Here is a 25,651-nt window from a genome sequence, read left to right as displayed (position 1 = left end):
CGCTCCGGCTCCTCCCCCGCCCCGCCGTGCGCGCGCTTCCTCCCTTCCCTTCCCTCCCTCCCTCCTTCCTTCCTCCTTCCTTCCTTCCTTCCGCGATCGGGATCCCGGGGGCTGCCGCGGCGGCGGAGGAGGAGGCTGCCCACCTCAGCCAAGTCGCGCGAGAACTCGCCCGCGCCTCTCGCGAGACCGGGCCTGGCGCGCGCGAGAGCCACCCACCCCGACCGCCAGGGCCGCATAGATACATACATATACATACATAGATCTAGAAAAGTAAAGAGGGAGCATTCAGTGGCCTGGTGGCAAGCTTTGCTTTCTGTCTGTCTGTCTGTCTGTCTGTCTGTCTGTCTGTCTGTCTGTCTGTCTGTCTTTTACACCTTTCCCCCTCATTCTGATGTACCGTACATGGTTCTTCACACACGCACACACACAATCATCACAATCCTGAGAAGTAGGGCAGGCTGAGAGGCAAGGACCGGCCCAAGGTGAGCTTCATGGCTAATGAGTGAGGATTTTTGAACCCTTGTCTTTCCCAAGGTCTGAGTCTGACACGAACCACTGTCTGCACCACCACTGGCTCTCAGTGCCAAAGGTCCCTGGTTTGATCCCCAGCAGCAGCTCCAGGTAGGGTTACAAGAGCCTGTAACTCTGAGGTGCCACCTTACGCAAGATTTTTCAGTTTTAATTTTGGCAGAAATGATTGGCAGAAAAGCAAAAAGCTTTTGCTCGCTGTCCATAGTTAATGTTACTGAATATTTTTGATGATACCAATATTGCCAAAAGAACTGGCCTTGTAAATTCCCTTCGAAGCTCAGATAATACTTGCAACTCAATGGGAAGCAAGCAGCCCAAAATCTAACTGTTGAACACTTGGCACCACTCACTCTGGAATGTAGCTATAATGAAGAAAATTGTGCATAATTTTAGATTTGACAAGAACATCCACATGCTTTTATATAATTTGGCATTCCTTTACTATATATTCAATGGAGACATCATTTTCAAGACAACGCTCATCACAAACCTGGCAAATCTTGAACTAGACTTGATAATCAGATTACACTAACTTTTTTTTTTGTATGTGAAGACATTTATTCTAACTTTTTTCTTCCATGGCTTGGATTTTGTTACTTGACCCATGTGTAACTGTGCTTACCCTATGTGCCTTTTTATAGTTTTGTTTTTCGCCTTTCAATGTTCACCTGCTGTTATAATTGCTCTCTCTGTTTTAAAAATATTTACAAACAAAAAGAGCCATCTTACCAGTCAGTGCTCCCCTGCTTCCATTTTATCTTCACAACAAGCCTGTGAGGTTGTCCAGGCTGACTGCTAGGAGTCACTCAGTGACCTTTGTGGGCAAAGAGGGATTTCAGTCATCTTTTTAACTAACTTACCTAGCTTGCCTGGTTCAACTAACTTACCACATTACAAGTGGTTGCTGAATTGTCATACACTACTCATAGTCTCATAGGGATGCGGGTGGCGCTGTGGGTTAAACCACAGAGCCTAGGACTTGCCGATCAGAAGGTCGGCAGTTCGAATCCCCACGACGGGGTGAGCTCCCGTTCCTCGGTCCCAGCTCCTGCCAACCTAGCAGTTCGAAAGCACATCAAAGTGCAAGTAGATAAATAGGTACCACTCTGGCGGGAAGGTAAACAGCGTTTCCATATGCTGCTGTGGTTCGCCAGAAGCGGCTTAGTCATGCTGGACACATGACCCGGATGCTGTACGCCGGCTCCCTCGGCCTATAAAGCAAGATGAGCGCTGCAACCCCAGAGTCGGCCATGACTGGACCTAATGGTCAGGGGTCCCTTTACCTTACTCACAGTCTCAGCCTGGCTCCAACCTACAATGTGGAGATAACAACACTGCAGGGCTGTTGTGTAAACGTCGTTTCTCAGCTTGACCCCCTAGCCTGCAATATTAACCATGGAGATTGTAGCTCGTCACCAATAAGTTGCTCTATCTATCAGTCCTCCCCTGCAATATAGCGATAATGAACTGAATTTTTTAATTGGCAGGGGAATTTTTAGCAGGTCATTTTTGAAAATAGTAATAAATGGATTCCTCCCCCGAGAGATTTTAAAATGTTTATCTTTCAAACTAAACTTGGAAGTCCTAATCCAAGGAAAAGACTGTGTTTCTCTTCTATTTTTCTGATCCCTCTACAGCACTCTGAGGGCAAGAATCCAGCAGGGGGCCTCTGTGTGACGACAGTTCCCCGGTGACTGGCAAAGAAAAGGGCAGCTTCGGCTTCTCTCGCGATATCAACTTAGATCGCCGCGCGAGTTCGTACACTGGTCGCTAAGCGCGTTTCCTTTCCCATAAGATTTGCCAGGACTATAGTAAGGGCAAGATGGCCGCTCTTCCAGCTTCAAACTGCATTCAAATAAACTTTATTGACAACATAATCGGTTGCCAAGCAAACGTGGTCATATTGGGGAGGAAGGAAATCAGCGGTTTATTATTAGTATGATGATGATACGTGTATGGGGTGTTAGGGGAGGGGTACACTGGTGGGGGCCATGTCGTATTTCTTCTGGGGTAGTTTTTGTCCATCTTTGGTCCCCACCCTGCACTCAGCTCTCACCTATGGCTCCTAGAAGCTGTCAGCATGCGACAGCAGCCACACCCCAGGAATGGCTTCGACTGGCTGGCTAAACCAGGTGAGGGCTTAATGCAGAATGCTGCAGTGCAATTGCTCACAGGAGCAAGACCTTGGCAGCTTATAACACCTCTGCTCAGAGACCAGTGCTGGTTGCCAATTTGCTAATGGTGTTACTACGATCAAAGTGTGTGTGTGTTGCTAAATAAATAGATAAAATAAAAGGAGGAACTTGAATGTGCTCACGTGGTTCTGCCCCTCCTCATTTCATCCCCACAACAACCCTGTGAGGTAGGCTAGGCTGAGAGAGCGACTTGCATAGCTGTCGACTTTTCCCTTTTCTTGCAAGGAATAAGGGAATTTCCCTTTTAAAAAGGGAAACGTTGACAGCTATGAGCGACTGGCCCAAGGTCACCCAGGTCCTAGTCAAAATTCTCTAGCCACTGCACCACACTGGCTCACAAGGGGCAGGGGTCAGCACCAATGAGCCCCCTCCGAGTCCTGGTGCCCCCAATACCTGCCCAGGTTTGCCAGTACTAGGGTTACCATACTAGGGAATTTCCCAGACATATAAGGAACACTGCAATCGGAAGCAGTGTCTGGGCAAAAATCAAAAACAAAAATGTATGGGAAAATCTGGACGTATGGCAACTCATGGCAAACTTTATTCTTTTCTCTTTTTTTTGCGATTTTGCTTAAAAAAGGTCAACAACTTTGCCTGCCCGCCCTCAACGAAAGAAAGCTCAACAACTTTTCTGTCTGTATTTTCACTGTTTGAAATATGGCAACCCTACCAGGTACTGATCCCTGACTAAATCCAACACCATGAATTAATAGAAAAGAGTTTGTGGAGAGGAGGCTAATATGTATTAATAATTGTTCTTGGCTCAGTCAGATTGCAGAAAGAAAAGAACACCCAGTTTCTCCACTTACATTCAAAGTAGGGTGGCCATGTGTCCTTCTTCAGAGAAGGCAATCCTCTGTTTGTGGGGCTGCCTGGCCCAAATCTGGTTTAAATGGTCTCCCTTGGCAGGTTGTGAACTCTTCTTTCTTGGGGGTTTTTAAGCAGAGGTTGAATGGTCATCTGTCATGGATGCTTTAGCTGAGAGTCCGGCATTGCAGGGGGTTGGACTAGCGGACCCTTGGGGTCCCTTCCAACTCTACAATTCTATGAAATATACATAACCCCAAAAAGGCTTAAATGGCTTAGCAGCACCCGAACAACAACACTAAGCAGGCCCAGTGGGTATGGAGGTGTAGAATCATTAGAATTGTAGAGTTGGGATAATCTAGCAGTCCAACCCTCTGCAATGCAGGTATATACAACTGTACCATAAGAGGATCAAACTTGCAACCTTGGCATTATTGCAACAACGGCGGCAAGTGTTTTAATAGAACAAGGATGGAAGAATGAAGAAATCCTGACAAAAGAACAATGGCAAGAGAAGTTGATGGACTACGTGGAATTGGCTAAACTAACGTACAAATTGCGTGAGAAGGACAACTGTGACTACAAAGAAGAATGGGAACTTTTTACAAAATATTTGAAGAAACAACAGAATGAACTGGACTCCCTGGCAAGTGTTGAATAAGTGTACACAAATTTATTTGTTAATATAATAGATGGATAATCCAGGGATCTTTACATTTTTATAACATGCAGGGAATAATATGTGTTAATAAATCAGAAAGAGGAACTGAGGGAAGTCGTAGGGGGGAGGGAGGGGTATGAGGGGGAGATGGGAGGAAAAAATTTGGGGGAAATACAGTTGTTGGAATAATTGGATATGTGAAAATAATATTATTATTTTTAAAAGTGGAGGGAGAACTTGCAATCTTGGCATTATCAACACCATGCTCTATCTAACCAACTATCTTATGTTTCTGTTTCAATGATAGTAATTACTTCTAAATTTGCATCTACCACACACACACACACACACACACACACACACACAAAGCCTCATACCCAGCGGAATTCTAAGAAACCAAAAAGCTTCCTCTGCCACCTTGATTCAAAATGACATCCAATTTAATACAGACATAGATGAAAACATGCTCCTAGATCTCAGGAACCACCATGTAAAATTTGTTTGTGACGTGTCCATCATTTCCCATTTGCTACTCAAAAGGATAAATTGACATAAATTTGACATTGACCCAAAGTGATGCTCAGAAGCCGGTTCGGATAAAAGTTCAGTCTGCCAGTCCTTACCTCAGGGTCACTGGACTTCCAGCAAAATGACTTCAAAAGGGAAACTTCATAGTGAAACTGCAGTAAGTTACATTTGTTTAGGACTTCATTGGGTCCAAGCTTTTATTTCCCACTACAGGTGCTCCATCTAGCTCAGTATTGTCTACACTGTCTGGCAGCAATGGCTCTCCAGGGTTTCAGGCAGGGGACATTTTCAGCCATATCTGGAGAGGCAGGGAATTGAACTCAGCTATACAGCTGCAAATATAATGTTTTAAGTGCATTTTAAGTGCATTATACAACTGTGACACTAGATGGCAATGGTGAGCTATTGGCAAATTCAGTATTTTCACAGTTTTTTATATATGCATAGATTCCACCTGGGACCTTCTGTTCTGCCAGTGAGCCAGAGCTCTCCTCCTAAAACTAGATACTGTACAAGTTTCTAGTCCTTATGGCTCCCAATTAATGGCTGATTGAACTTGGGCTCTCCTGCATGCAAGGCACTTACTCTTTCACTGAGCTACAGCCCAGGAAACTCTGGGAACATAATGTTATCACCAATCACTGTATTGTGAATGCACTTATCTTATACCTTATATAAACTTGAGCTTAGCCTGAAAATGGCACAGATTTACTGTGCCACGTGCATTTTGTGGCCTTTTAGCCAGTTTGTGCATTCCTGCCCCTACCCCTGCACCTCGCCTGTTAAAAATCAATCATTTTGAGGAGTTACCTTAGCAGGTTTGCATGCCTTCCCCTCCGGAATTTGCCTTTGTTGACCCAGCAGTTTGAAACCTGCCGTTCAAACTCTTGTTCGGCTCAGGCTCCTGTATACAACTGGGCAAAACAAATATTGACCTGACAGCAGAACTGCACTCTGCTCAACAGGAATCATGCTCAGACTTGGCTCAGCTCTGGAAACGATACCAGTTTAAAACCAAAACCAAAAAACATGTTTGCCATTCTCAAATGGTGGGAAGGTGAAGAGAACTTAACACTTCAAGAGGACATAAGAGGCAAAACCGATTGCATTGTTTTTGTGAGGGGTATTTGCAAATACACAGGTTCAGAAGGTGTTTTGGGGACACAGAAGCGAGCACTCACATCGGTCCTCTGGAATGTGAAAGACAAACTTCTCTTCCCAAAACTGCTGGCTGTTCTGGTTTCCTTCACAGTCACTTGAACTGTGAAGTGTGACTGGGCGGCAGCAAAATGTCCATTAGAGTGCACCCACAACTTGGTCATCCATCCCCAGGTCTGAAGTAAAAGAAATCCCCATCAAAACATGTGATTAAAAATAATAATACTGCTGCCTTCCCCAGCGCTTCTAATTTTGGATACCTTTAGCATACTCAGGAATCAAAGATTTGTGTCTCTTTTGTTGGAAATGTATACTTTTTTTGTGCATGCTGAAATTTCCCTTTTGAACGACACCCCACTCATACTCAGAAACGGAACTTCTTGGTTGCTCTGCGTTGCTACCTGAAACCAAAACAGTAAGAGACGTTATTGTGAAGTATAAAACAAAGGAGGAGAAGGAGTCACATAAAATAGGGTTGCCATATTTCAAAAAGTGAAAATGCGGTCAAAAAAGTTGTTGAGCATAAGCGACACTGCCAACATGGCTTGCCATACGTTCAGATTTCCCAGACAACCTCCCATTTCCATCCAGACACTGCTTCCTACTGCGGTATTCCGTGTATATCCTGGAAATTCCAGGTGTAAGGCGCCCTAAAATCAGGGCTGAGCCTGATCTTGAGAGCCAGTATGGTGTAGTGGTTTGAATGTCAAACTAGGACCTGGGAGAGATGAGGGTTCAAATCCAGCCTCGGCTGCCATGAAGCTGCCTGGGTGACCTTGAGCTCAGCCACTGCCTCTCAGCTTAATCTACCTCACAGGTATCTGAAGAGGTGTGCGTGCACATGAAAGCTTAGTATACCCAGAACGAACTTGGTTGGTCTCTAAGGTGGTACTGGACAATTTTTTAATTTATTTCGACTGCCTCAGACCAACATGGCTACCGACCTGAATCCACCTCACAGGGTTGTTGTGGGGATTGAAAAAGGAGGGGGAGAAGCACATCTATCCCCTTGGAAAGAAAGGCGGGATAGAAATGAAATGAATAAATGCATGAGTAGGCAAACTAAGGCCCGGGGGCTGGATACGGCCCAATTACCTTCTAAATCCAGCCTGCATCCGAGAATCAGCGTGTTTTTACATGAGTGGGATGTGTCCTTTTATTTAAAACGCATCTCTGGGTTATTTGTGGGGCCTGCCTGGTGTCTTTACATGAGTAGAATGTGTGCTTTTATTTAAAATACATCTCTGGGTTATTTGTGGGACATAGGAATTCATTCATTCCCCCCCCCCCCGCAAAAAATATAGTCCGGCCCCCCACAAGGGCTGAGGGATAGTGGACTGGCCCGCTGCTGAAAAAGTTTGCTGATCCCTGAATAAATGGCTAATACTGATAAATAAACAGGCTCATCACAGCTATCTGCCAATCACCCATTCCCACCACCCTTCTGAGTAATACCCCTCCCCACCTTCTCACTATATAGAAGGGTCTGGTAACTTCTGTTTCAGTGTATCTGAAGAAGTGTGCATGCACACGAAAGCTCATACCAGGTGCTACTGGAAGGAATTTATTTTGTTTTGACTGATAAATAAAGTTGGCGTGTATGTTTAAAAGAGAGATCAGAACTTGCGGGACTTAGCCGACTCCATCCACACTTTCCAGGAGGGATGTGCATGTGTTTCAAAACTCAGAGGCTTGGAGGGTGGGGCCAGGCAAGCCACCCCCCTGGCCCTTTAATCCCAGCTCCACCTGGGCTGGTTAAACAGGTTTGAAAGTCCAAGCGAAAGCAGAGGGTAAGGTGAGCATTTCCAGAGAATTATAGTCGCTATAGAGAACAACCGTTCTTAAACTGGATCTGCTTCCTGGTTTTTGGAACAAGCTCAGTTTTTTCCCCCCAGGTAAAAAAAGGGGGACGTGAAGGCTGGGGAAGAGGGGATTTGGAGGGAGCAGAAAGTGGGGACGCTACTGTGGGAGCCATGCCTTCCTCCATTTGGGTAAGCCCTGTTTTAATTTGCTTCTGTACCTTTTCCTCTTCAGAAATAGGAGCCACCTTGGGTTCTTCCTCTCTCCTAAACATAGACGGGTTGCAGAAATATTTTCCATTGTGTTTCGGTTGTGATCTCCCCCCCAGCATCATGTTGTGTTTGTGTGGTGGGAAAACTGGCATTTCCTAGAAAATGGTCAGTGTTTTTAATAAATGCCACAGGCTTTGGGCTCCAAAGTTTTAAAATAAGACCTGTGTGTTAGTGATACACAAAGAAAACCAGGTAAGAAAGGAAGAAATCTTTTTGCACATCTGAATTGCACAGGGAATTCTACTCTAGGGAAATTCTAGACACAGTTCTGTGATCCTTACTCAAAAGAGGTAAATGGTGATGCTCAATGGGTCTCCCAGATAGGTGTAGATAGAATCGGCAGCATTACGAAGCAATATTGTGGATGTTTGCTTTGGATACGGAACTCTACTGAGCTGCACGCACACAGGATTGCTGCTTTAAATTGTTAGTTTTCAAATGAGGGGTTGCCAACTTTTTGGGGCCTCTGGGCGCATTTAGAATGTGCAACTCCCAGTCAGACTAGGGCTGTATGTTAACTATGCAAAAGTGGTATAGGATTTGGAAGCAAACACGCAAAGTGTTTTACAAAAAAAAAGAAGGCAATAAAATTGTAAATAAGAAGACTTGAGTCCTGATAATTTAAGGTTTTCAAAAAGTAAAAATAGGAATAAATAAAAAACAGATGAAAGCTCGCATCAGCTTTCGAAACGTCCTTTCAGTTCTATGATTCTATCTCAGGCAGGCTTGTCTAAACAAAAATGTTTGTAGTAGGTGCCGAAAAAAAGGCGCCTGCTTGATATCAACAGGCAGGGAGTTCCAGAGTTTGGGTGCTGCCACACTAGAATATCGAGTTCTTACAAAGGCAGAATGGGTATTATGTGGCACTTGTGATGGTGCCAGTTCTGCCGATTGAAGATTGTGCTTGTGGACAAACTAACACAACATTGCATTGTAGTCAGAGGTGATGTTACCACAGATAAATGTTATGACTCACCTCCCGTCATTTATTTCATTAATTCCTCACCAGAACAGCCTAGAACACCTTCTGTTCCCTTTTCCTTTTGGAAAGGTGTATGAGCCTGAACTTTATCCAGATTTTCATTATTTAGATATCGTGTCTCTGACTCTCTCCAAGGTTGACAGAAGCTTGTTAACTTTGCAAGCCTGTTGTTGTAACTGATCCTATATATATTTGGCATTTATATATTATTTCCCAAGTCTGTCATGAGAATGCCTGGTTCACCTGTGTATATATATATTTTCTGATGTACTATTTGGATGTTTTAATTCTTTTATATCAGTTGCCTAGAATTGTACAGTTGGAAGGGACCCCGAAGTTTAATCTTTGTCATTCTTTACCAATCTGGTGTCCTCCAGATGTGTTGGACTACAACTCCCATCAGCCCTAGCCAGCATGGGATGCTGGAACTTGTAGTTCTAAAGTACAACTCTGCATGGGGCTGCCCTTGAAGATGACTTGGAGACTTCAGTTGGTCCAGCCAGATTACTGGCAGGGGTTCCATTTATATCCCAAGTTATTCCTGTTTTAAACGAGCAGCACTGACTGCCAATTTGTTTCTGGGTTCAATACAAGGAGCTCATGTTAGCATTTAAAGCCCTAAACAATTCAGACCTCAAATGCCTTTAAGGTTGCCTCCTTCCCCACAGACTCTCTTGGGTGTTAAGATTACTTCTTGGTAATTCCACTCTCAAATCTTCAGGAGGTGGTGGCCTAGGGACAGGGCCTTCTCTGTAGCAGCCCCTAAGATATGGTATGATATGAGGAGCATCTGACACCCTTACCTTACAGCTTTCAGAAGATGCTGAAGATGTGCCTCTTTCTCCTGGCTTTTGACACTTGAGGCGTATGTTTTTCAGACTTACCTTACTGTTGTGGTTGTAAGCTCTTTTAACTGGTTTTTAATATTCTGTTATAATTGTTGTAACCCACTCTGAGACCTTAGGGAGAAGGGCAGGTGACTGAAAAACATACAATCAGTCAATCAATCAGTATCTGGAGGACAGCATGAGAGCTATCTGAGCCAGGAACATTGAGCAGGCAGAAAAATGAAATAAGTAATTGATCAGGACCCTGTTTGCCTGTTGTACATTTTCAAAGTTCTAATCATGTTTTGGCTTCTAAACTATGGTGAGAGCCAAACTCAGTGTGGTTTGCTGTATGTGAAGAGCATTGGGACAATGTAAAAAGCCCCGTACAAATGGAAAGTAATTCTCCTTATCAGTTTTAACGTTTCCTAATAAGGCAGCAGCTGTCGGCTGGCTGTTTTAAATGGTGCAGTTCCATTGTTCACAAGAACGGAAGAAGGGACCTTATAGAGAGTCAGACTGTTTGTGTACCGAGCCCAGCATTGTTGACTGGCAGGTGTCTTTTTGGAGAACCTTGAACCTTCTATGTGCAGAGCAGAAGCTTAGCAAATGATTTATTCTATTTACTTTTCTTCCATAACGTGTATACACCGCACAATTGTAAACAACAACAAACAAACAAACTCAATGTGGTTTCCAGAAAGAATAAAACAATAAAATTATTTGGTAAAAACAACTATTTAAAACATTTTGAAAATAAAAATAAAATCAGCAATAAACTAAAAACAAATTAAAGCACACGCTGATCCTCTGCGTATCTGAGCTTGTTTAAACAAGCATGTTTGGGGTTTTTTTTACATGCACTCTTTTTGAGTGCAAAAAAGGAACTTCTCTGTCAAAAGGCAGGGAGTTCCACAGTGCGGGAGGTTCCACATTAAAACATCAAGTGTAGAAAGAATATTGTGTGGCACCTACAAGAGTGCCAGTGATGATCGTTCCCTTCATAGGGAACAATAACTAACCTATATATTATTTTTATTTCAATAAGAAATTAAAAAATTACACGCTGCTTGGTTGTAAGAAAAAACTCCTCAAAGTGGTTTACAAAAAGATGACAAAATCGAGGGAAATTAGCAACCCTACTTTAAAACATACAAAAGTTAAAATACTAGACATAAACTCTATTAATTGCAGCAAGCCACACAGCTCCACATCTTTAACCTGCTGTCTGCTGCTTTTCCAAGATGCAAAAATAGTCTGATTTAAGACTGCATAGATACAATTAAAACTGAAATGAATCGCATATACTATGAGGCTCTGGGTCCAGCTGCCTGACTGGTTTCCATCTTAACCAGAAGGTTAAAATTTCCTCAACTTTCTAAACATCTGGGCTGGCTTGTCTAAAAAAAAAAAAATTCTAGCAGGTGCCGAAAAGAGTATAGTAAAGACACCTCCTTGATCTCAACAGGCAGGGAGTTCCAAAGTGCAGGTCCTGCCAAACTAACAGACTGAGTCCTTACAAATGTGGAACGGGTATTACGTGGCACCTGTAGTATTGCCATTTCCACCAGTCTAAGCAGGTGGGCACATACGGGGTAAGGCAATCTCTTAGGTAAACCGGCCCCGAGTTGTTGAGGGCTTTATGTGCTAATAGTAACACCTTGAACTTAGCCTGGTAGCAAATTTTTAACCAGTGTGGATTTCTGAGCAGGGATGTTATATGCTTAGAAGGACTGTGTCCTATATGCACGAATTGCAGCTTCTGGATAGAGCGCAAAGGAAGCCCCACATAGAGAGCATGGCTTCCATACTGTTCCACAAATAATAATAATCCTGATTTTTTGCGTATTGGTGGTGAGAGAAGGACGGTTATTTAATGGAGCCGGTCATTCCTGATCAACAACTCACGGCTTGGAGGCAGCTGCCCAGGAAAACACCTAAAAGAACAGACTGTTTTATAGCGTTGTAGAATTATAGAGTTGGAAGGGACCATTTGCAGGAACTGTTCTGGAATTTCCACCTTGCCTGCCTTCCCGCTCCTCCTTTTTTTTTGCAGGAGCTCAGTTGATGTCATCCCCCATTACTCTTGCCTTACCTATGACCCATAGCTGAGTGGCAGAGTGCCCGCTTGGCATGCGGAAAATTCCTGGTTCAGTCTCCACTGACCTCTCCAGCTAGGGCCTTCAATCAAATGCAAAAATAAAAACATGGCACGGTTTTCTGCATTGTACATTTACTGACCCCTCTCTCATGTACCCTTTTGGGAGGCAGTCTTTGAACACTGACTTATTGCCATGCCCACTTTGACAAGCATCTCTCCCCTCTGTGAGGGTCAGCCATGGGTCACTGCGGCCGGGGCCCCAACAAGATTAGCCACCCTAGACTTGCCTGTTTCAGCTGAAAATAAGCTGCCTTTATTTTTTGTTTTAGCAGCAGACTGGACAGTGATTTTGAACAAGACAGCAGGTGTTTCATGGAACTATAAAATTCAATTCTACAATTCCAGCTTTTAAAAACAAAACAAGCAGCTTCCTTTCATTTAAGGGAGCCAAGGCAAGAGCGGCTAATATTTTTTGGGACTGCAGGCTGCATTGACCAATAGCTGACCCGGTCAAACTGTTTCATCACTAAGGGCACCCAACTGGCTGAGGCTGTCCAGCCTGTCTCCAGATCTCCAAGGCCAACACAGGCACCAGTACCTTTCCACAGGGCCTGCACTGGTGCATTCATAGCTCAGGGCAATGTCCCTTCACAGCAAAGGCAGCCTCTCCTTAGAGCCCCATTGCATAAGATTGAGCCAGCTGGATCAGTCCAGTGGTCCATGTAGTGCAGCATCCTGTTCTAACAATGACCAAACAATTCCCGGTGGGAAACCAGCAAGGAGGATTCAAGCACAAGAGCTCTGATCCCACCTGTGGTTTCTGTTATGTACTGTACTGAAGTTCTCACCCTGGACCTGCAGGGGGAAATTGTAGATAGTTTTCACTCAGGTCAGCATATGCAAATAAGGAATTGAAAGTGACGTTCAGTGATTGGATAGTTACAGAAAATTGTTACTGTTGCTTTGTAGTTGAGCTCCATATATGCAGGTTGGCTAAACCCTTCAGTTCAGTTCTGAATAAACAAGAGCTGTCTGAAGAATCGCTGTGTCGTCTGATATGTTCACCCACAACGTAACAGTTTCCACCAACTGGTATTCAGAAGAGTGGCTGGGGAAACCCAGCCAGATGGGTGGGGTGTAGATAATAAAATTATTATTATTATCTCTGCTGTGGAGGCGGAGCATAGCCATTGTGACTAGCAGCTGTCGACCGCCCTCTCTTCCATAAATTTGTCTAATCTTTTAAAGCTACCCAAACAAATGGCAATCTCTGCCTTCCTGTGGGAGCGAGTTTAACACTGGACTTTCTTTTCTCTGCCCTGAACCTTCCAACATTCAGCTTCATTGGAAGCCCACAAATCCTAGTGTTGTGAGAGAGGAGGAAAAACTTACTCCGTGCCTCAAATAATTTTATAAACTTCTATTTCACGTCTTACCCACGTTTTCTCTAAAGTAAGAAATCCCAAACACTGCCACGTCTCCTTATAGGGCAGTCATCCCATCCCCTTGATCATTTTGAGGTCCTTTTTCTAAACCATTTCCAACTCCACAATATCCTTTTTGCGGTGAGGTGACCTCCTGTACAGAATAGTCCAAATGTGGTTGCACTTTTGCAAAATCCTTATTTGTTATTACTTCATATATACATGTTTTGACGTCTATCAGCTTTTGCCATCCTGGAGCCCTCCAGGTGTTTTGGACTATAAATCCCATCAGCCCCAATAAGCATGACTGATGGGAGTTGTAGCGTGAGACATCTAAAGAGCGCCAGGTTAGGGAAGGCCAATGTGCAGGTGATATTTTACAGTAGGGATGGAAAGATCATTGGCCAGCGAGATCTAGAACTCTGAAATCACTAACAGAAGACAAACAGATTTAAAGAAATCTGAGCTCATGAATTCTTTTGCTTGTTTTTTTTTTTTAGTACTGCTAAGGTACAAAAGGAAAAGGAAAAAAAGTACTGCTAAGGTACTTCAGCGACAGACTTTTATAGAATTATGCTTGGGGTGGAAAAAGTGATTAAGGGAGAATTTTTTTCTCCCTCTCTCGTGAGACTAGAAGTTGTGGACATTCAACAGAGCTGAATGTTGGAAGATTCAGGGCAGATAAAAGAAAGAACTTTTCTCGCAGCACATAGTTAAACTATGGAACTCACAAATAAATATATTAAAGTATAGATGATAAAAACAGCACTATTAAAATTAATACAAGGGACCCGGCTCGGTAGCAGACAGTGTTAAGCCAAATGTTCCACCCAAGAGGCCATGATGAGTAATTTGGAGGGAAGTGATGCCACATTGGTGTCCTGGGTTGTAGCTGGAATCATGAGAGTAGCTAGGGAAAATGGGTAGAGTTGTGGGGTGTGGCTCCTTCCCTTTTTCCTCCTGGCTTTATAATCCTCCAAGTCTTCTTACAACAGGCCAGGAAGGTAGCATTCTGTTTGGGCCGGGTCCTGGTTTCTGGCTAGGTGACAGCCCAGTTCATCATCGCTGAGTAACCAGAGCCTACCTAGTCCTGCTTGATCTGGATTTAGTAGCCCGGGCATCCAGCTCACAAGTCTGTGGCTTCCGTTTCACGATCGAGGCTGGTCATTTCCCTTCTAAATATTAACCCAGGGTTACAGTTCTGTCATTGGCGCTCATGAGAGCCCTTATTGATTCTCATGAGTCAAGACTGTCTGTGCCAAGGTTGAAGGTTCACAAAAGGGTAACCGTAATGAAGAAAGGTTGCAGCATTTGGGGTTTTTTTTAGTTTTTAGAGAAAAGCCAAGAAAGAGGCAACGTGATAGAAGTTTATAAAATTATGCTTGGCATTGGGAAAGTGGATAGAGATAAGTTTTTCTCCCTCTTGAAGCTACGACTTGTTGACTTCCAATGAAGCTGAACATTGGAAGATTCAGGACAAGATAAAAGAACGTCATAGGTAACATATGGAACTCCCTCCCACTGGAGGCAGTAGACGGCTTTAAAAAAAGAGGATTAGACAAATTCATAGAGGAGGAGGAGGCTATGCTCTGCCTCCATAGTCAGAGGCAGTAATGCTTGTAAATACAATCATCTGCTTGGCCCCCCTTTGGCCTGATCCAACAGGCTTTTCTTACATTTTTATGTCCTTAAGCTTTTTCCACTGTTGTTATTTGCTTGAGTTGGGAAGCCTGGTTTTATAGAACAGTCCTATAATGGCTGCCTTTAAACTGAGTCATGTTGTATGCTTTTCCACCCCTTTGTAGAGACAGATGGAGAAGATGAGGCGAGCCTAGCTATAAACTTGTCCAGAAACAGATTGCACCTCCGCTTTCCAGATCTAAATTGCTCTCCCGGAAGCAGGGAGTCATCAGGACCAGGGATAAATTGCTGTTATGGCGCGCTAGCTTGAGAAGCCCACTGGATGCAACTGTCCCCTTGAGAAGAAGTCCAAACTTGCTGGAGATCTTCCTGGAGGTCCCAAAATGGCGGCTGCTATCCCTTTGGAGGAGATGGTGATGGTAGCTTTGGGAAAGGACCCGCCTGAGAACCAGGAAGTGACAAGTTACACCCCAGAGCAGAATTCTGAGGCGACCCTGCCATGGGATCAAGCCCGTCATGATACGTCTTGTGAGACGCCAACGCTGGAAACGTTGGAGACTGACTCCAGACCAAGTCCTGAGGGGAGCAGGGAAGAGGCCATTATGGGGCCTGGTGTGGACAGTGAGGCCTTCTCTGGAGTTCCTGCTACCCAAGTGGTGGTGGAGAAGGAGGAGGAGGAGGAGAAAGAGGATGACAACTGCATGCCTGCGGTGGCGGCCCAAGTCTTCATCCCCATTGACCCCTACTGCATCGAACGCACGCCAGTAACCGAGAAAAAGGAATGGTACCCAGCGTACGATGAAGAGGATGAGATTATCCGCTGCGAGAGGGAGAACGCCGCCCTCGAGAAGCAGAACTTCATCTCCCGTGGCTACTCGGCTCATTTTGACGACTCGCCCAGCTACGAGGGGAAGCCAGGCAAGACCTGCACCGAGAGGTGGCCTTGCCTTCAAAACGGCACCTGCAGCTCAGCCAACCTCAAAGCAGTGGCTTCCATGATTGGAGCCGCCGTCATCTTCCCCTGCCTGATCTACGGGGCATATGTCTTCTTGCCCTTTGATGCGCCCTTCATGCCCACCATGAGCTCCCGCCTGGTCTACACCATGCGCTGCGGCGTCTTTGCCACCTTCCCAATCATCGTAGGTAAGTGTCTGGTTGTGGGTTTTGCTCCAGGGGAGAAAGGGTTTCCCTGCCAAGTTTGGCCAAAAAGCCTTTGGGAAGCCTTTTCAGGCTGAGGGCCACATTCCCTTTTAGGAATCTGGTCAAGGGCCACTTGCCTGGGGGTGGGGCAGGTGCCAGAGGTAAAAGATGGCAGAACCACAAGTGTGAATTGTACCTTTGTATATAGTAGGCTGGTTTTTACACATAGTTGCACACACACCTCTATCTTCCAACTGAGAGAACCAGTGTGGTGTAGTGGTTAAGGGCAGTGGACTTGTAATCTGGTGAACCGGGTTTGCTTCCCCGCTCCTCCACATGCAGCTGCTGGGTGACCTTGGGCTAGTAATACTTCTCTGAAGTCTCTCAGCCCCACTCACCTCACAGAGTGTTTGTTGTGGGGGAAGAAGGGAAAGGAGAATGTTAGCCGCTTTGAGACTCCTGTGGGTAGTGATAAAGCGGGATATCAAATCCAAACTACTCTTCTTCTTCCAACTGGGCGAGCGAAAGGCATGGTTGGAATTCAAGGACAAAAGTACTCAAGGAGGGCATTGCAGGAGGGTGGATTAAATGGGGTACCACCCCTATGATTCTAGGGTGCAAAATAGGACCAAGGAGGGGGGTTTGCCTGGTGTGAGGAGGTGTGACCTGAGGGGAGTCCTGAGGGCTGGAAAGAGAGGGCCTCTTTTGACCCCCGTCCTGTTGTTCATTTGACCCCTGCAGTCCAGTTTCCCCCATTCTTGCTCCTCCTCAGTATCCCAAATGTACCAGCTGCTGACTTGTATCAGTTATGCAAATCTAGCACACTTTAATCTATTTCCACACTTTGCATAATGGCTTCTGCTAGCGCTGAGAACTTTCCCCACCAATACTGACGACCGTTCTTGCTCTCCCTCTCTGGCCTGAGATCATAGAAACTATGGAAACTATAAACTTGCTCATAAAAGCAGAGAGCAATTAAATATATGTACACTCTTGTGCCAGATCCCAGAATTTGCATTTGTGCAATAGGTGAACAAATGCGCTTCTCAGGCGATGCCCAACCCCGACCTGTAATATTCTTCAGGGCTTTTTATTGTTTGATTTCCGTGTTGATATTCTGAGGGTGTGTAAACAGACTTGCTTTTTCTGGCAGATCAAGCTGGGACCTGTTCTCGCTTTACTCTGTACATGATGCTATGCTGAATGAGGATGCTATTTAAATATCGGACCTGTGATTCCAAAGGGCATCTACATCATGTTGCAAATGGATCTAGGATTCCCTGCCCAGGACTAAGATTGGAGGAAAAACTAGTTGTGCCATTTCCAGTAGAACTTAATGTTGCACAGTTCTGATTGGCCAATGCTTGCAATATCAACAACCCACCTCTTCTCTACCCTGGTCCCTAGAGTGGTCTTGCTTCTCTTGTATATGTCTGATGTCAATAGGCAGGGAGTTCCATAGTGTAAGTGCTGCCACACTAAAAGAGGGATTTCTTACAAATGCCTCCTCTTGTCCCCTCCCAGTTTTAACCAAATCACTTGCCCAATAGCCTGCTCAAAACAGTTGCTAACAGGGCTACAATTCCCAGTATGAAAGGAATAGGGAGTGTCCTGACTATTCTCAGCACCTTTAATGAACTACACTTCCCAGAATTCTTTTCAGTGAAGCCACAACTGTTTAAAGTGGTGTCACAATGTTTTCAATGGATGGTGTGAATGTGGCCCTTGGAACCAGGTCTATGGAACCAAGGTGGCAGGTCCCTGAGAAAGTCTGGGAACCACTAAACTAAAGGTTTGTTTTCTAGTTGTCAAATGAGCCTTGCCAGCTTGGGGAATAGTCAAAGACGTTCCTGCAGATCATATTGGTGATTGAGCTGGAATAAAAGGGTTTAGGTGTTCTGGATTTTGTAAATTAATACGAGGGCCTTGAATGCAGCTCGGAAGCAGATGTCCTGGGATGCAGGGTCCTGGCATCCTTTGAAGTCCACTGCATCTTCATGTTCAGGTGTGTGAATGCACTCTCTCTCTCTCTTCATTCTGCAGGTATGATCGTGTACGGGGTCTCGCGGATCTGCTTCTCCTCCCTGCAGCCCTTTGGCGAGCTGCGCCGGGAGGTGGAGATCCACCGCCACTACGTCTCCCAGTCGGTCCAGCTCTTCATCCTGTATTTCTTCAACATCTCCGTCCTCTCCACTTACCTGCCCCAGGAAGGCCTCAAGCTCATCCCTCTGCTGACAGCCCTCTTTGCCATTTCACGGTAAGAGAGAAAAGCAGAAACGCAACGAATGGTTAGTGGTGGCAGCACAGGCACAATTTCAACAGCAGCCCCAGCAGAGCCTCCTTGTCTGGAGGCCCCTAATGCAGCAGCCATGGCCAGGTCCACACCATCCATTTTTAAAACACTAGGGTACCACTTCAAAGAGTCATGGCTTCTCCCCGCAAAGAATCCTGGGAGCTGTGGTTTGTTAAGGGTGCAGAGAGATGCTAGGAGGCCCCTATTCCTCTCCCTGAGCAAGACGGTCTGGGCAGGTTGGCTTTGAAAGCAGACTCTGGGTTGTGTCTCAGTGACAGAGCACCTGCTTCTCATGGAGAAGGTCGCAGGTTCTTTTAAAAAAAAATTTTTTATTGATTTCCCAATAAAAAACATCCAATTAATATACCCAATCATAATACTCCAATTGAAATAAAAAACTAAAATAAAAAGACCAAATTATAGTCCAAATTATAATTATTAATTTTTCAGAGCTCCCCACGGTCTAGATGTCTGAAGCGTATCTCCACATCTCAGTCCTGCCTCTCCTCATTGTTTCCATATTTCCCACATCTCGATTTTGACGATTTATAATTCTCCGCCCTTGAGTCCACGATTCTCAATCACATCAAACATCATTTACTTTCATCCGTCGAATACATCTTAGTTAGTATATATTTTTCCAACTGTCTTTTTATCAGCGCAGCTTCCTCTGACTCCATTCCAAACCAGGATGTTGTAAAGTCTGTTATCTGAAGTTTAATGGCACAGCAACTCCCAATCATTAATTGCCCAAACCTTCAGTCCCTGCTGGCATCTCCAGGTAAGGCTGGGAGAGAAACCCACCTGAAACCCTGGAGAGCCACTGCTGCCAGCCAGTGTAGGCAATACTGAAGAAGAAGAAGAAGAAGAGTTTGGATTTGATATCCTGCTTTATCACTACCCGAAGGAGTCTCAAAGCGGCTAACATTCTCCTTTCCCTTCCTCCCCCACAACAAACACTCTGTGAGGTGAGTGGGGCTGAGAAGTGTGACTAGCCCAAGGTCACCCAGCAGCTGCATGTGGAGGAGCGGGGAATCAAACCCAGTTCACCAGATTACGACTCCACCGCTCTTAACCACTACACCACACTAACTGGACCAGTATAAGGCAGTTGCCTAGGATCCTATGAAAGTACCTGTGCTGCTGCCACAGTCTGCTTCGGGGGCTAATGCAGCCTAGAATACCTCTCCTCCCCCCCCCCCCGCCCTGCTTCCCATCATTAGCTGCTACAGCAAATGCACTTTCAGGGCCCCTCTAGGCAGAGTGCCTTGCTCTGAAGGAAGATCCTCGAGCAGGACAAGGAGAGAGCCTCACTGGGCAGGTGGTGATAGGACAGCCCAGCAGATAAAAGCTGCAAGACCAGGGGGGCACTCAGGCTGCCTCCGTTTGCCTAATGGAAGGGCTGGTGGCCCTGCAGGTAGTACTGACCTAGAAGGGTCTGTCTCAGTCTAAAGGATTTTATGCCCCCATCTTCCTGCTCTGTTTGGCAGGAGGGGGAAACTGGGTGGGGGTCACCAGCAGGTGACCAGCCAGTTTAATCTAGCTCATTAGAGGTGAGGCTGAGTTTTAGGCACGTTGTCTAATATTCCTTGGGAGACCGGCGGTTGATTATATGCCAGCTTTTTCCTCCAAGGAGCTCAAGATGGCCTACAGACTTCTCCTCCTCTCCATTTTATCCTCACAAGAACCCTGTGAGGTAGGTTAGGTTGTGAGGCAGGTTCTGGCCCAAGGTCACCCAATGAACTTTGTGGCTGAGTGGGGATTTGAACCCTGGTCTCCTGAGCCCTAGTCCAACGCACTAATCACTATACAGTGGTACCTCAGGTTAGACTCCGCTAACCCTGAAATAGTGCTTCAGGTTAAGAACTTTGCTTCAGGATGAGAACAGAAATTGTGTTCTGACGGCGCAGCAGCAGCCAGAGGCCCCATTAGCTAAAGTGGTGCTTCATGTTAAGAACGGACCTCCGGAACGAATTAAGTACTTAACCCGAGGTACCACTGGGGCTACCCCTTCCCTGCTGCACTGTCCCACAAAAGCCAGTTAAATCTCCATTTTTCATCTTCAAGGTAGTGACGGCATCTAACATCACTGAAGTGTCAGTGGGTTCCCACAAGGCAAGACACAGTGATAACAGCTAGAACCTTCATTGAACTAACAACTGAACAACAGGGGCAAAGCAACTGCTTATATACATTTCTGAAGGCCTGGGCCACTCCCATTCCCAACATGATTGGCTGTCCAAACTTCCAAGCTGCGAATCATAACTCAGAGTTTAAGGGCCAATGGCAGAGGCCCAAATCCTGAAATGTCCTGTGATTGGTTATCATGTATCGAATCAGAACACAGGGGCTCAGTCCAAAAGTCAAGCTCAGGCAAACAGAGACCACTGAATACATAACAATCACGGTCATCTTTTGACCCTCTTCTTGCTTGCTTTCTCTCCTCCCTCCCCCCCTTTCCCCTAATTTCCTCCAGGCTCCTCTACTGGCTAGCCTACGCCATGGGCCGCTCCTTCCGTGGTTTCGGATTCGGCCTGACGTTCCTGCCCCTCTTCACCATGCTGCTGTTCAACCTCTACAGCATGTTCATCCTGGATCCAGAGAACATGTTTGCTGTGGCCGACAGCAGTGACAAGTCCTCCCAAGAGAAGGAGCAGCGCCTGGCAGCCCCCAAGCCTCGGTTCTGGGGCTGAAGAGGGCAGGCGGGGGGAGGGGGAGAGGCCTCAGCCCAGGCCCCCTCTCTTGGATGGCCGCTGCCTTGCCTTGGACACTGGCCTTGACCCAATGGACATTATACATGATGGCACTCTGGTCTTACTACCTGACGGGGTGCCCACCGTCCCCTGCTGTAGTCCTAATGTTTGGTACACCTGTAGGGCAAGAGCCCTCTTCCCCATTACTTTGAGCCCACTTTGTCCTCAAAACAGGGGCCAAATTGTATCCTATAATATTGAAGCTTATTCTAGACCAGCTGCAAAGTTGAAATCTGAAGTGCAGGTAGCCTTATTGTGTGAGAAGTCTGAAGGCAGGGACGTTTGTAGGCAGTGCTTTTATCTGGGGGAATGCAGGGGTACGCATATCCCTAAACATTTTGTGAATCTTTGTACTTTTGTCCATTTACTGTATTTATTTCCCCCGATTTGAATTATAAAATGGTGGTTTTCTTGAGTCAAAATGAGAAGACCCCTAAACATTTTTTTAAAGGAAAAAAAGCACAATTTGTAGGTCATCATCTCCTGGAAGTAGGAGGAAATCAGAGTTACCCAGAAATGCTTGTGGTACGGCCAGGCTGTGCAGGAAATGGACACTACATAGAACCATATAATTGTAGCATTGAAAGGGACCCCAAGAATCATCTAGTCCAACCCCCTGCAATTCAGGGATTACAGCTAAAAAATCCCTGGCAGATGCCCATCCGACTTCTTCTTAAAATCCTCCAGGGAAAGAGAGTTTGCCACCTTCCGAGATAGTCCGTTAAGCTGCTGAATAGCTCTTGCCATCAGAAAGTTTTTCTTGATGTTTGATGTTTCATTTCTTGTCATTTGAATCCATCGATTCCTTGTCACATGACCCAACGTGCACCTAGATTCATAGGAAAACCTGGATATGAGGCATGCTTCCAGCCAACAAGAATCTGGGCTGCAAAGTTTGTCTGGTCAGAGAGATCAGTGTCCCAGTCCAAAGCCAGCCTAAGGCAGAGGTAGAATGGAATTGGGTTGCTGGATCTCCAGGACTGGCCTGAAGTCTCCAGGTTTGCCTGACCCCTGCTAAGTGGCAAAGGGAAGGCTTGGACCCCTGCTAAGTGGCAAAGGGAAGGCTTGAGCAAGTGCAATTAATAAAAAAGCATAAAAGAGGACTGTGTATGCAGATAGCAAGCTTCAGCCCGGCAGGACCTGGCTGCAAATTATTGCACATACACTATGGGGTGGTGGTCTACCCTCTCCCTCCCCTCTCCCAATTAACCTCTGTTTCTGCCAGTTATTGCACAGACTCTTGGGAAAGGGGCTTTCCAACCTTTACTCCTGCCTCCTCTCTCCCAATTAACCTCCGTCTCCAGGGTTCAGTGATAGGAGGAAATGCAGAGCAAGAACCACCAGGGTTCCCACCACAGGGCCACCCCTTGGTCTCAGGTTTGAGTCCTGAAGTCTCAGGATCTGGGACGTTCCTGACCTGTCAACCTTTGAGTTAAACATTGGTCCGTGGGGACTATATTACCTCTTCAACTGCCCTTAAAGTACCAGTTGCCGGAGGCTACAGGAGAGGGTACTAAGGTCCCGTTGGGGGCACCTGGCTGGCCGCTGTCAGAACTGGATGCTGGACTACTTGGGCTGTTAGCCTGATCTAGCAGGGCTCTTCCTATGTCTTGGATTTCTGAGATGCCACACCCAGTGACAGCCAGGAGCCGCCTCCTTCCAGGATGCTTCTCTTGCATAGGTAAAGGTAAAGGGACCCCTGACCATTAGGTCCAGTCACAGACGACTCTGGGGTTGCGGCGCTCATCTCGCTTTATTGGCCGAGGGAACTGGCATACAGCTTCTGGGTCATGTGGCCAGCATGACTAAGCCGCTGCTGGCGAACCAGAGCAGCGCATGGAAACGCCGTTTACCTTCCCGCCAGAGTGGTACCTATTTATCTACTTGCACTTTGACGTGCTTCCGAACTGCTAGGTGGGCAGGAGCAGCGGGGATTCGAACCACCGACCTGCTGATCGACAAGTCCTAGGCTCTGTGGTTTAACCCACAGCGCTACCCGCGTCCCAGGAGGCTCCCTCCACCAAGTGGCAACACCTCTGCAGAGACTTCCGAGATCCTTCTGAGGCTGCTGTTGAGGATGTACATGGACTGTGTGCTCTAGAGATACAGCTGCCCCATAGCTCCATCTCGGAATGTGAAGGCCTTTAAAGGAGGCCCAGTTGTTTGTGGAACACTTGTCTTTGACTCATGCTGTGATAAATATTGTTTTAAAAACCATTTGTTGTCCTAAGCCAGAGCTTTCCAAACTGCTCATGTTGGTGACGTGACTTTTTCTACAGCTGCTAACCTTTAAGGTGAAGTGGGAATGCTGTCTCCAATGCCAGACAAATTCCAGCCTAGTTGCTGTTACTAGGTGGATCATTAGGTCCTTATATAACATATTTTGCAGAGTTTTCTCAGGTGGGGGGAAGTGATGGCAAGGCTAAACCTGGGTCTGGTGCTATGGAGGAGCTAAGACCTTTACTCATAAATCTTGTGCTGCTAGGCATTGCCACCCCATGCAGCAACATCCTCCCCGTCCCTTAAATCCTCTCCAGCAAGCGGCTGGTAAATTCTCTTTGCAACCTGGCAGGCATGTAATATCATCTATATAGGAGTAATAATGCAATTTCTCTATTTTTGGATGATATACTTTTCATTGAAGGCACTAGTATATTTTAAGAATATTACATAACCTATGTTATTTCTTATCATTTTCTATTTGTGTGTGTACTGTACTGATCACAACTATGCCATTGCATAGTTAATCATAGTTAAATCATGAAGCTATTCTTTTTAAACAAATGCTTCTCCCCCCCCCCCCACCACACAGCTGGTCCCCTCAAGATCCCACTCTTCCGTGGGGGTTTTTCAGGGGAGCGCCTAGCCCTGGCACTTCCCCTACAGGTCCAAATAGCCTGAAATGGTTGTCTGTCGACAAGATGACCCGTTTCGCACCGCCATTCCGTTCTGCAGGCAGACCAGAAGTCCAAGGATATTCTTTTTAAGCAAATCCTATCACCCTTAGTTATCCTATTCCTGCATTGCAGGGGGTTAGACCAGACCAGGCTTCTTCAACCTCGGCCCTCCAGATGTTTTGAGACTACAATTCCCATCATCTCTGACCACTGGTCCTGCTAGCTAGGGATCATGTGAGTTGTAGGCCAAAAACATCTGGAGGGCCAAGGTTGAGGAAGCCTGGACTAGACAACCCTTTGGGTCTCTTACAATTCTGCAGTTCTGTTTCACAGTGGGCACAATGAAAGCTGCTGCTTTTGGGAAGCAGAGGTGATAGCCATTTAATTTGGAGGTCTTGCACAAGTATGACGTTTTCCTGACTTAAGGCTTGCACACCACCTCTGTGTTATCATCATCATCATTATTTTTAAAACCTGACGTACACGCTGCAACAACTCTCTGGAGATCTTGAGAGAACAGCTCCCTCCTAAACCGGTTGTTGAAATCTGAACATGCCTTGGCAGGCAGCAGTTGGTGGAAATGGGCACACTTGGAAGGTTTGTGCCCCTGGAAAGAAACTGCTCGGTTCTGCTCCCGTGAGAAGCAAGCAGAAGTAGGGATAGGATGTTAGAGCTCACCATGTGTCTGTGACCAACAGCTCACCACAAAAGTGCCAGTTTGCTTACACAGCAGCAGTGACTGGGTAATGGGTTGTTTTTTGCTCATCGGGTGTTTTTTGGGTGTTGGGGGCAGGAAGGGAAATGTCAGGAGAGATGAAAAAGTACTTTTTTCACGCAGCACATAGATAAACAATAGGACTCACTACAAGTCTATGCTGATACAGTGTTTAGAAAGTTGGTGTGAGTTTTATTCTCTAGTTTATTAACTTTCTAGAAGTTTTAAATTATTGGTTAATTCTTCTTAATGGCAATTTTAATATTTCTTGTAAACTGGTTTAAGGGCGTCCTTTTACGATCAATTTTACAAAATAAATAAAAGACAGCAGCCAAGGCAGAAGGAACCAAAGTGATTTAGACATGGTTGTATAGGGGTGGGGAATCAGTTCAGGGTGACACCAGCAGGGCAAGGAAGCTAAGTTTTGCATATAGCTTTGCAGCAGCAAAGATAATCCAGCCTCTGCGGATCATTTGCTATCTTTGCAAATACTATCGATAGTGTGATTTCTCGACAACAGCAACAAAAGCAGCCCTAGCCAAGAGGCTCTGCTCTTGCCCTCATGCTTATTCCCATTTCTGTCGTGGAGCAAGAGAGCAAGCAGGGTGGAGAAATGGTGACAGAAGCAGGCTACCTGAAAGAGAGACCAGCGATGAGGACAAGGAAGATCCAGGAAGAACACAGGCTTAGGAGGGTGCCTGTTATCAGTGCTGCCTGCATTGCACAATGGGAAGTGGGATTGGCAGTTTGCAGAGGCGGGTGGCAAGAAGCCAGCCAGAGGATTGCAAAACCAGGAACAGTAATGGCAGAAGTGAAAAACACGTAGATTCCACTGTTTCACAGAGTCACTCTATGGAAACGCAAGAAAAGATGAATAGGCGGCTGACCTTTGACCTTTCCTTAAACAGAAAGGGTTTAAAAAACGA

At 45.8% G+C, this 25,651-nt stretch overlaps 1 protein-coding gene across 4 annotated transcripts; it reads left to right on the top strand.

Moving 5' to 3' along the window:
- The first annotated feature begins 2,544 nt into the window (after positions 1 to 2,544).
- Positions 2,545 to 23,330, top strand: TMEM79 (transmembrane protein 79). 4 transcript variants are annotated; one of them, XM_083716527.1, is made up of 4 exons: positions 2,545 to 2,663; positions 15,092 to 16,070; positions 18,111 to 18,324; positions 20,837 to 23,330. In XM_083716527.1, exons 2-4 carry the CDS (start codon positions 15,311 to 15,313, stop codon positions 21,051 to 21,053), a joined length of 1,191 nt encoding a protein of 396 aa, XP_083572653.1. In that variant the 5' UTR covers positions 2,545 to 2,663; positions 15,092 to 15,310; the 3' UTR covers positions 21,054 to 23,330. The 4 variants fall into 4 exon arrangements, with proteins under 4 accessions (XP_083572653.1, XP_083572652.1, XP_083572650.1 ...); XM_083716526.1 differs by lacking the exon at positions 2,545 to 2,663 and adding an exon at positions 7,582 to 7,670; XM_083716524.1 differs by lacking the exon at positions 2,545 to 2,663 and adding an exon at positions 7,625 to 7,775.
- Positions 23,331 to 25,651: the final 2,321 nt, after the last annotated feature.

The sequence above is a fragment of the Podarcis gaigeae genome (assembly GCF_964106915.1).
Source record: "Podarcis gaigeae genome assembly, chromosome: 16".
In the NCBI taxonomy this organism is placed as follows: domain Eukaryota; kingdom Metazoa; phylum Chordata; class Lepidosauria; order Squamata; family Lacertidae; genus Podarcis; species Podarcis gaigeae.
Note: the sequence above shows the minus strand (reverse complement) of the source record. Positions and strands in the feature narration are given on the sequence as shown.